Raw genomic sequence first — 12,213 nt, 5'->3', positions numbered from 1 at the left:
AACAAAAAATAAAGATCATATGCACTGCCGTGTCCCTATCCCGTATGGTGATGATTGAAAAAAATCTAAATGGGCAATTTGCTGTTTTTGGCCACTTCTCCCAAAAAATTTATAAAAAGTGATCAAAAAGTCATACACACCCCAAATTGATAGTATCAATAAAAACGACAGATCATCCCGCAAAAAATGCGCCCTCATACGGCTCTGTAGATTGAAGTATAAAAAAGTTATAATGGTCAGAATATGGCGATGAAATGAAGAAAAAAAAAATCCAAAGTTTTTTAATTTTTTTTTTTAACCACCTCAGCCCCCAGTGCTTAAACACCCTGAAAGACCAGGCCACTTTTTACACTTCTGACCTACACTACTTTCACCGTTTATTGCTCGGTCATGCAACTTGCCACCCAAATGAATTTTACCTCCTTTTCTTCTCACTAATAGAGCTTTCATTTGGTGGTATTTCATTGCTGCTGACATTTTTACTTTTTTTGTTATTAATCGAAATTTAACGATTTTTTTGCAAAAAAATGACATTTTTCACTTTCAGTTGTAAAATTTTGCAAAAAAAACGAGATCCATATATAAATTTTGCTCTAAATTTATTGTTCTACATGTCTTTGATAAAAAAAAAATGTTTGGGTAAAAAAAAAATGGTTTGGGTAAAAGTTATAGCGTTTACAAACTATGGTACAAAAATGTGAATTTCCGCTTTTTGAAGCAGATCTGACTTTCTGAGCACCTGTCATGTTTCCTGAGGTTCTACAATGGCCTGACAGTACAAACACCCCACAAATGACCCCATTTCGGAAAGTACACACCCTAAGGTATTCGCTGATGGGCATAGTGAGTTCATAGAACTTTTTATTTTTTGTCACAAGTTAGTGGAAAATGATGATTTTTTTTTTTTTCTTTTCTTACAAAGTCTCATATTCCACTAACTTGTGACAAAAAATAAAAACTTCTATGAACTCACTATGCCCATCACGAAATACCTTGGGGTCTCTTCTTTCCAAAATGGGGTCACTTGTGGGGTGGTTATACTGCCCTGGCATTCTAGGGGCCCAAATGTGTGGTAAGGAGTTTGAAATCAAATTCTGTAAAAAATGACCTGTGAAATCCGAAAGGTGCTCTTTGGAATATGGGCCCCTTTGCCCACCTAGGCTGCAAAAAAGTGTCACACATCTGGTATCTCCGTACTCAGGAGAAGGTGGGGAATGTGTTTTGGGGTGTCATTTTATATATACCCATGCTGGGTGAGAGAAATATCTTGGTCAAATGCCAACTTTGTATAAAAAAATGGGAAAAGTTGTCTTTTGCCAAGATATTTCTCTCACCCAGCATGGTTATATGTAAAATGACACCCCAAAACACATTCCCTAACTTCTCCTGAGTACGGAGATACCAGATGTGTGACACTTTTTTGCAGCCTAGGTGGGCAAAGGGGCCCATATTCCAAAGAGCACCTTTCGGATTTCACAGGTCATTTTTTACAGAATTTGATTTCAAACTCCTTACCACACATTTGGGCCCCTAGAATGCCAGGGCAGTATAACTACCCCACAAGTGACCCCATTTTGGAAAGAAGAGACCCCAAGGTATTCGCTGATGGGCATAGTGAGTTTATGGAAGTTTTTATTTTTTGTCACAAGTTAGTGGAATATGAGACTTTGTATGAAAAAAAAAAAAAAAAAACAGCATTTTCCACTAACTTGTGACAAAAAATAAAAAATTCTAGGAACTCGCCATGCCCCTCACGGAATACCTTGGGGTGTCTTCTTTCCAAAATGGGGTCACTTGTGGGGTAATTATACTGCCCTGGCATTTTCCAGGGGCCCTAATGTGTGGTAAGTAGGTAAATGACCTGTGAAATCCTAAAGGTGCTCTTTGGAATATGGGCCCCTTTGCCCACCTAGGCTGCAAAAAAGTGTCACACATGTGGTATCGCCGTATTCAGGAGAAGTTGGGGAATGTGTTTTGGGGTGTCATTTTACATATACCCTTGCTGGGTGAGAGAAATATCTTGACAAAAGACAACTTTTCCCATTTTTTTTATACAAAGTTGGCATTTGACCAAGATATTTCTCTCACCCAGCATGGGTTAATGTAAAATGACACCCCAAAACACATTCCCCAACTTCTCCTGAGTACGGCGATACCAGATGTGTGACATTTTTTTGCAGCCTAGATGCGCAAAGGTGCCCAAATTCCTTTTAGGAGGGCATTTTTAGACATTTGGATACCAGACTTCTTCTCACGCTTTGGGGCCCCTAGAATGCCAGGGCAGTATAAATACCCCACATGTGACCCCATTTTGGAAAGAAGACACCCCAAGGTATTCAATGAGGGGCATGGCGAGTTCATAGAAATTTTTTTTTTTTTTGGCACAAGTTAGCGGAAATTGATATTTTTAATTTTTTTCTCACAAAGTCTCCCGTTCCGCTAACTTGGGACAAAAATTTCAATCTTTCATGGACTCAATATGCCCCTCACGGAATACCTGGGGGTGTCTTCTTTCCGAAATGGGGTCACATGTGGGGTATTTATACTGCCCTGGCATTCTAGGGGCCCTAAAGCATGAGAAGAAGTCTGGAATATAAATGTCTAAAAAATTTTACGCATTTGGATTCCGTGAGGGGCATGGTGAGTTCATGTGAGATTTTATTTTTTGACACAAGTTAGTGGAATATGAGACTTTGTAAGAAAAAAAAAAAAAAAATTCCGCTAACTTGGGCCAAAAAAATGTCTGAATGGAGCCTTACAGAGGGGTGATCAATGACAGGGGGGGGTGATCAATGACAGGGGGGGGTGATCAATGACAGGGGGGGGTGATCAATGACAGGGGGGGTGATCAATGACAGGGGGGTGATCAATGACAGGGGGGTGATCAGGGAGTCTATATGGGGTGATCACCACAGTCATTGATCACGCCCCTGTAAGGCTTCATTCAGACGTCCGGATGCGTTTTGCGGATCCGATCCATCTATCAGTGGATCCGTAAAAATCATGCGGACGTCTGAATGGAGCTTTACAGGGGGGTGATCAATGACAGGGGGGTAATCAATGACAGGGGGGTGATCAGGGAGTCTATATGGGGTGATCAGGGGTGATCAGGGGCTAATAAGGGGTTAATAAGTGACGGGGGGGGGGGTGTAGTGTAGTGTAGTGGTGCTTGGTGCTACTTTACTGAGCTACCTGTGTCCTCTGGTGGTCGATCCAAACAAAGGGGACCACCAGAGGACCAGGTAGCAGGTATATTAGACGCTGTTATCAAAACAGCGTCTAATATACCTGTTAGGGATTAAAAAAAACACATCTCCAGCCTGCCAGCGAACGATCGCCGCTGGCAGGCTGGAGATCAACTCTCTTACCTTCCGTTCCTGTGAGCGCGCGTTCACAGGAAATCTCGCGTCTCGCGAGAGGACGCGCCGGCGCGTCCAGGAGGAATGAATCAACCACCTCCAGGACGCGTCTGTGCGTACAGCGGTCCGGAGGTGGTTAAAGTATTAAAACACAAGGGAAAAAAACTACCGTATTTTTCGCTTTATAAGACGCACCTGATGATAAGACGCACCTAGGTTTTTGAGGAGGAAAATAAGAAAAAAATATTTTGAACCAAAAGGTGTGCTTTTGGTAGCTTTTGAACTAATGGTGGTCTATGGATGACGCACTGTTATGGGGGGATCTGTGGATGACGCACTGTTATGGGGTTCTGTGGATGACGCACTGTTATAGGGATCTGTGGATGACGCACTGTTATAGGGATCTGTGGATGACGCACTGTTATAGGGATCTGTGGATGACGCACTGTTATAGGGATCTGTGGATGACGCACTGTTATAGGGATCTGTGGATGACGCACTGTTATGGGGATCTGTGGATGACGCACTGTTATGGGGATCTGTGGATGACGCACTGTTATGGGGATCTGTGGATGGCACTGTTATGGGGATCTGTGGATGGCACTGTTATGGGGATCTGTGGATGGCACTGTTATGGGGATCTGTGGATGGCACTGTTACGGGGGATCTGTGGATGACACTGATGGGGGATCTGTGGATGACACTGTTACGGGGGATCTGTGGATGACACTGATGGGGGATCTGTGGATGACACTGATGGGGGATCTGTGGATGACACTGATGGGGGATCTGTGGATGACACTGATGGGGGATCTGTGGATGACACTGATGGGGGATCTGTGGATGACACTGATGGGGGATCTGTGGATGACACTGATGGGGGATCTGTGGATGACACTGATGGGGGATCTGTGGATGACACTGATGGGGGATCTGTGGATGACACTGATGGGGGATCTGTGGATGACACTGATGGGGGATCTGTGGATGACACTGATGGGGGATCTGTGGATGACACTGATGGGGGGATCTGTGCATGACACTTATGTCATCCACAGATCCCCATAAGTGTCATCTACAGATCCCCCATCAGATGCATCAGTGTGGAGGGAGGAGGCGGGGCCCGGTGTAGTGACTCTACTCTAATACACCGGGCCCCGCAACTGTTAAACATTCAATCTAAGTATATGCTCTGTACGGGCGGCTCTTACTGTAGTACTGTAAGTATAGCGCAGACCGGCATCTCCATCGGTCATGCGCCACCTGCCGCAGCTCCCTCTGTCATGCGCCGTCTGCTCCAGCTCCCTCTGTCATGCGCCGCCTGCCCCAGCTCCCTCCTCATGCGCCGCCTGCCTGCTTATCTCACTTTATGAATGAACAGGCAGGCGGCGCATTACAGAGGGAGCTGGGGCAGGCGGCGCATGACAGAGGGAGCTGGAGCAGAGGGCGCATGAGGAAGGAGGTGCGGCAAGCGGCGCATGACCGATGGAGATGCCGCTCTGCGCTATACTTACGGTACTATAGTAAGAGCCGCCCGTACAGAGCATATACTATTAGATTGAATGTTTAACAGTTGCGGGGCCCGGTGTATTAGAGTAGAGTCACTGCACCGGGCCCCGCCTCCTCCCTCCACACTGTCACTGATACTTCGCTGGCTGCGCTGTGCAGCATAGCGGCCAGCGAAGTATTCGCTTTATAAGAGGCACGGCCATTTTCCCCCCACTTTTGGGGGGAAAAAAGGGCGTCTTATAAAGCGGAAAATACGGTATATGTAAAATTACTGTACTGACCCGAATAATTAAGGGAACAGATCAGTTTTACTGCAAAGGAAATGCCATAAAAATGAAACCCATAATACTATGGTGGAATTATGTTTTTTGTTCCAATTCCACCCCATTTGGAATTTTTTTTTCTAGCTCCCCACTATATAGTATGCTAAAATAAATGAACTTGTTCTACAAAAAAACAAGCCCTCATTCATCTATGTGAAAGAAGAAATATAACAATTATGTAAAATGGCTGTATACGGTAACTTATTTTTATTTTTTATATTTTTAGGAGCTGATGCTTCTCAAGCTGAATCTGAATCCAGGTAAGAGTACTTAAAATAAATTTGTCACCAGGAAATTCACTGTTAAACCAGGCACAATGCCATGTAGTCCTAGCTCAGCTGAATGTAATGACACCTTTCACGTAGCAATCAAGCTTTTTTTCGGGAGAAAACATACTTGTAATCTAAGTGATTGGATTACAAGTAGTTAAAGCAGTTAAAGGGGTTCTCCAGGAATTACAGTGGTTGCGATACCAAATTTTTGATTCGGTTTCGATACCATGAAAAAGTATTGCCGCACCTGAGGGGTTAACTGCCGCTGATCGCAGCTCCCTGTCAGGGGCAGGGTGCCGGCAATGCGATTCTGCTGCCGGCACCCGCCTCCTGTATTATGTGTTAAAGACTGACTGACTACTTTTCCTGGGTCCAGACTTTAAGTATTAGGCTACACAGAGCGGCGCCCAGCGATGTCCCAGCACTTACTATTATTCCTGGGCGCCGCTCCGTTCGCCCGCAGTGCCCCATTACTGTCTCCTCTCCTGCTCCATATGCTAATTACTATCGGAGCAATGGGAAGGAGACATCAGCTTCTCTTGTGGGCGTTCCTTCTCCCTGGCTGTAGCGCTGTCCAATCGCAGCGCAGGGAGAAGGAACACCCACTAGAGAAGCTGATGTCTCCTCCCTATCACTCCGATAATAATTAGCATATGGAGCAGGAGAGGAGACAGTACTGGGTCACTGCGGGCGAACGGAGCGGCGCCCAGGAATAATAGTAAGTGCTGGGACATCGCTGGGCACCGCTCTGTGTAGGAAAAGTCGTATCATTGGTGGCGCAGTGCGCCCGCCCCTCCTCTGCCCCTCTCTTCTCATTGTTGGCAGCGGCAGCACAGGGGGGAGGGAGAGACTGCTTCCTTCTCCCCTGTGCTGCTGAGGGAACATGAGCCCGCTCACAGCAGCGCGCTCATGTTCAGAGATACTAGACTGCGCAGGAGTATCGATACCGGGACAAAAGTATCGATTGGGTATCGAAATTTCGATACCCGCAACAACCCTACCAGGAATAAAGAAAATGAAAATACTGAAATATTACTTTATTATAAATATATTCCCAAACCCCTTTCATTAGTTATAATGGCTTGTTTTATCTGGCAAGCAATCATTAGGAGAAATAAAATGGCCGCCATCTTATTAGTGCACACACAACCTGTCCTAATCACACAGGAGGACAAGTTACTTCACAACACTGAGGTAAAGAGCTGCCTTATCCTTCTCTCTGCTCTATTTGTCAGGGATTATGATCCTGAATACAGTTTAATATGATCTTCAGTTGAATCTCTGTAGGAATGGAGTTCATGAGGAGACATGAAAAACAGAGAGGAGGATGGGGATGTGGCTGATGAGCAGCAGCACTTGTATGCAGTCTCCATTGTCACAGCCCCACATTACCACAGTGCGTCCTGTCTGTCCTCTCGGTACTTCATGTCCCCTCTTGAACTCTATTCCCACAGAGACTTAGCTGAAGATCTTAGCATCTGTATTTAGGATCATAATCTGTGACAAGCGGAAGAGAGGGGGATGAGGCAGCTCTTTAGATCAGTGTAGTAACTGAAGTAACTTGCCCTGCAGTGTAATTAGGACAGGTTGTGTGTGTACTAATAGGACGGCAGTCATTTTATTTCTTCTTATGATTGCTCCCTAGACAAAACGAGCCATTATAAATAATGAAAGGTATTTGGGGATATATAATAAAGCAATATTTCAGTATTTTCTTAATTCCCGGAGAACCCTTTAGGTGCATTGAGGGTGGCCCCAAGCCACTCTGTCCTCTCTTGCTTCCCTTGTCTCAGCTGTTGCTCAGGGGTCATCACTTCTACCCTTTATAGTGTGACCCCACCCTTCTGACTATGCGGTAGATTGCTTCATTTGGTTTTGGAAAGAGCTGGAGTGTGGTTCCTGCTCATCCTTCTACAACAGAAGCTAAGTGTCTAGCTTGTTTGTATTTTATCTTTTCCCCTTGGTTGTTGTTACTAGGCCTCAGGATGATGCTTGTTCCTTCATCTTGGAAGGAATGGGTTGTCTCAGCCCTGCCAATATCTTTAGGGCTCTTCAGGGTCTCCAGGGCTTCCAGGTTCCTGTGTATGGGCATTTCTACCTTCAAGGGGTGCCCATACGGTTAAGGAGTCAGGGCCAGGAGTATGGTTCTTTAGGTGGTGACCCTTTCCCTTCCCTAGCGTTGAGGCCTAGTGGCTTTTCCTTTCCCCCTTGGTTGTCGGTGTGGTGTTTAGTCCTTTACCTGATCCGTGACAGATACATCTTAAGAGACTGTACTGCTGTCTAAAGACTGGGATTATTCCTGTCATTACACAGTCCTCCAGAATTTATTTCAGTGGTGGTCAGGTATCTCGCATGTAGTCTTTGATTTACCTTAGATGGCTACACACCAGTTTCAGCCTGAGCTGGGGCAGAACATTGGCATACACACATGTAAGGCTTGTTCTAAGAGGACTTTTCACCTCTCCTGACATGTCTGTTTTAGAAACCACATGCATACCTATTGTATTAAGTATTCTGGAGCATCATATGACTGTATGATGCGCCATTCTTTTATTATTCCTCTTAGAATTTATGAATAAATTACTAGTATTTTGCTTTGAAGTGCTAGTTTGGGTTGTGTCCCTGCATTGTCTGACATTATTCAATCAGTGCTGTCCAGTGTCAGACTGTGCAGGAACACCCCCCCCCCCCTCCCCCTACTGGTAAAACCCATCTGGACCTTTATTGCAAACTTCTAGTAACTCATTCAACTTCTAGCAGGAATAATAAAGTAATGATGCATCATGGTGTTGTAATAACTATTCTGAAGCATCTATTCTTATAAGGGGAGGATAGAAGTAGTTACTAAATCAGACATGTCAGGAGAGGTGACAGCTCCTTTTTATTTAGCCACTTTCCATCTGAATGCCCCCATGACCATGACCACTTTTAAATGCCAGCCTTTTAAGTTTCCGCAATGTAGGAAGTCACTGTAAGTGGACGGGTTGCTCTTACTTTTCTTAGATACAGCAGAGAAGTGTCACTTTCCGCTACTGGCTCTGGTGCAGGACACGGAGAATGGTGGAGCTCTGAGCGGGGACCCTGTTCAGCTGGAACTCCTTATGTTACAGTAATAGATCACAGACTAATAGTAGTAGTAAATGAAGTTTATCTACAGCAAGAACAATTTTTTTTATCTCCGGGGAGAACGTTTAATGAGTACCTCAGACATTGCACTTGATTATGAAGGCTTTGATTGATGAGCTGTAATAATTTACCCTTGTCATACAAAAGAAAATCATTTGAATAGCCATGATTCTTTGAAAATAGTATTTAAATATTTGCATTCTGGGTTTTTTCTTAGCCGTGCTACTGAAGATGCTGATTCCTGGCCTTCTGATGATGAAGATGACTTAGATTTTAGTCCAAAGGTATTACTTCGATCCTTATAGAACATATAGGGGGAAGCATGTCCATAATACAGTCTTGGGTGTAAGTGGTTTTAATAATAGGTCTAATGCCTGGTTTAGTCTTCCCAAACTCCTTGATTTCATGTAATACTTTCTCAGCCAATCTAGTACCTAGTAGTTTGTGTAGATTTAGGTTGGGATAGCAGTTTCTGTTTACTCTTTATAGAGTAGAAAAGTGTTTCAATTTGGATAAAGCTATAATCCGTAGACTTGGGGTGGAGTTGGGTTGCAGGTCGCTGATGTGTTGGGTCAACTGGGAGAGAGTATGAGGCAGTACGTAGAGATATTGCACTTGGGTATGGCTACAATGTATGTGTTATTTCAGAGTGTGTCCTGTTAATATTTTTCACACTTTCAATATATTTGCTAAATCTTCTAAAATTATTATAATAATTTTTTTTTTTTTTTTGCAGAAGACTGCCAAACCAAGTTTAACACAGCTCCTGCATACAAAGAAGAACAGTAAGTAAATCGATAGTGCCGTCCATTGTCGAGTGATCAGACTGGTGATTTGGAGTGTAAAACTGACTTGTGTTTGTTTCTTTTGATCTAGTTATTGAAAAAGGTAGTTTTACCTCAGTACAGCCTAAAGGTTTTACTCTGGAGAGTAAATCAGATGGTGAAGAAGACTCTGTTCATGATAGTGAAGATGAAGGTGCAAATATTCAGTCCCCTCCTCAGCCTTTCCCCCAGGCCCGCTCCTTTCCTCATCCTGTGTGCATTAAACCTGCCTCTCTTGCAAAACCTTCCCAGCTGGCTTCTGCCTCCCTCTTCGGAGTGAATAAGGTAAAATGTTTAGTAACTCCTCAGTTATTACTTTATTAATTTATTTTGTTTTTGTTTTTTTCTGCCTGCTTGTGGACTTTTGAATTTCTTCATGAAAAGGCAAATCGGAGAATCATGGCAGGAAAAAGAGAAATGTAGACTGTTCTAAGAAGCAGGTTGAGAATGAAGGAATGCAGAAAGGTGATGAAGAATGTGAGGATGAAGAGACACATAATAGTGGTGATGAAGAATGTGAGGATGAAGAGACACATAATAGTGGTGATGAAGAAGAGTGTGAAGAGGAGGGTGACCAAGTTGAGGAAGATGAAGAGGAATCTGAAGACTTTGAGGAAGGAGAAGACTGCGAAGTTGAACAGGATGAAGAAGAAGAGGAAGAAGATGGTGAAGATGGGGGTGACTCATCTGACAATCATGAAGATAGTTCAGAAAAAGAATGTGATAGAAGCGTTGATGTTGAAACCTGTATGAAAGACTGTCAAAAGGAAGCTATTAATAACCAAGACAGTGTTGAAGGCACTTCTGGACTTGACAATAATATCAAGTTGGATGATCAAAAAATTATGGAAGATGAGCAGCAAAACTCTTATGATAATGTACTTCCCAGTGGAAATCACATCTTCATAGAAACTTCTGTTCAGGACACTAAAGATGCTCAGGCTTGTCGGGATACTAATGAGGTCCCAGTTTCATTAATATTTGGCTTACTGGAACATGATGATGAAAGTGGAACTTCCCCAATGGAAAATGAAGTGACAGTGTTAAAACACTGCCTTAAGTCAAATATGCAAACCAATAAGCATGTTACTTTTACCAATACAATAGAGGAATGTAATAAGAAAACAAGCGAATGTATCCAGCCATGCATCGCTGTAGACAGTCTAACGAACAGTGAAGATGTTCATGACCAAGCACCAAATAACAGCTCTCAATATTCCCGTGAAGTAATTGACCAGTTAGATTCCAATGTTAGGGAGTACAATACAGCAGGTGTGGAAGGGATACATACTAGGGCATATAGAGAACATGTGAGTAAACTTCTGTTGAGTAATTGTCTAGAGAGATAAGGTGACCATACACATTAGAGAGAAGTAGGAGTAGTAATGGAACAACTGTTGAATAAATGATTGGTTAACAGCTGTTTTGCAGGCGCAGCCATAGACCTTTAGTCTATATTGTTTGTTAGAGTTGTTCAAACCATACATGTTCAGCGACACCAGACAAACGATCCTTCTGGGAATGTTCTTTCATCAATTATGGGCAAAATATATTTTGGCCAACTATCAGACAGAAAAAAAAATTGAGCATGGCTGACTTTTCCAGATGACAGCACTCTGTCATCGGTTGTTAAAGTTTGCCTATCATTCATTATGGTTAGGGTTGTCCATTTTTACCAACTTCAGTCTAATGTGTATGGGAACCTTTAGAGTGTGCTTCCCTTTCAGTAGGTTATAGATGATATTTTTCCCTAGCATATGTACAGTTTTTCTCTCAATGTATTGCTTTGTGATACTATTTTTGTGCTTTACTTTAGCTAGACTAGTTTTTGTAAAAATGTATAGACACTTGACATTCTTTATTGTGTTCTCCCTTTGTAGAAAACCATTCACTCTTTTTCTTATTGGTTTCTGGTATTCTATACCTTCGACACCCATTTAAACTATTGTAAATCTTGTGGACTGCTTTGTATATTTTCCAGAATTTTGACATGAAGAAAATCATTTGTGTTTTAGAATGAGGAAAAAAAAATCTGAGGTTCTAGTCCTTTATAATTTGCTTTTCTCCTTTTTAGGATGAGTCTCTTTCTGGTGATGAAGTTGATGAAAGTGTTAAACAATCAGTTAGAACGGATACTTCTCATCCAGAAAAGGTGCAAGCTAGTGGAGAAGGCAATGGCAGAAAAGGTTTGTACTTTTATACTGTGAACAGAATGAGGTCAAAACACACACAGGTTTTACTACCTACTGCATACACCTTACATACCGCAAGTTGTGCACCTTGTGGGTAATATAAACAATACTGATATGTATCATTATGTATATTCATGTCTATAGTTGCATTAATGACAGAACTAGGATTTGAAGATGATGAATCACCTTGGGACTCTGAGGTAGGATTTGAATTGTTCTATCATCCATTTTGTTATGTTTATTTACTAGTACCACATTGCCTTGCATGGATTTGGTGTAGAACTGTGTGTGTTTAATCTGGTCATATCCACCACTTAAAGGGTTCATCCCATGGTTAATGTAAAAAATTAAAATCAGACGTACATGATAATCTCTCTAACAAAGCTAGAACGAGCTGTTAACCATGCATGGATCTAGAGATCTCCCCATTCTGCCAGGTTTTCTTTAGGTTGGCAGCTGAGAGGTTATGTCCTTTCTGCTGCAGTTCTCTCCCTATTACAGCTCGGGTACAGGGCCGGCGCCACCAGTAAGGCGACTTAGGCAGTCGCCTAGGGCGCCATCTAGCAGGGGGCGCCCTTTTGCGGTGTAAAAAAAAAAAAAGTTGGTAA

At 42.9% G+C, this 12,213-nt stretch overlaps 1 protein-coding gene across 5 annotated transcripts in view; it reads left to right on the top strand.

Moving 5' to 3' along the window:
- ANKRD26 (ankyrin repeat domain 26) overlaps positions 1 to 12,213 on the top strand; it is a 107,215-nt gene that overhangs the window by 32,689 nt on the left and 62,313 nt on the right. For all 5 annotated transcript variants that reach the window (XM_040411513.1, XM_040411521.1, XM_040411504.1 and 2 more), the window contains exons 7-12: positions 5,418 to 5,451; positions 8,807 to 8,873; positions 9,326 to 9,374; positions 9,466 to 9,698; positions 11,488 to 11,599; positions 11,750 to 11,805. In XM_040411513.1, the coding sequence (XP_040267447.1) occupies positions 5,418 to 5,451; positions 8,807 to 8,873; positions 9,326 to 9,374; positions 9,466 to 9,698; positions 11,488 to 11,599; positions 11,750 to 11,805 (551 nt within the window). The remainder of the gene's footprint in view (positions 1 to 5,417; positions 5,452 to 8,806; positions 8,874 to 9,325; positions 9,375 to 9,465; positions 9,699 to 11,487; positions 11,600 to 11,749; positions 11,806 to 12,213) is intronic.

This window comes from Bufo bufo, chromosome 1 (genome assembly GCF_905171765.1).
Source record: "Bufo bufo chromosome 1, aBufBuf1.1, whole genome shotgun sequence".
Taxonomy (NCBI): Eukaryota; Metazoa; Chordata; class Amphibia; order Anura; family Bufonidae; genus Bufo; species Bufo bufo.
This window is presented reverse-complemented; position numbering and strand designations above follow the sequence as displayed.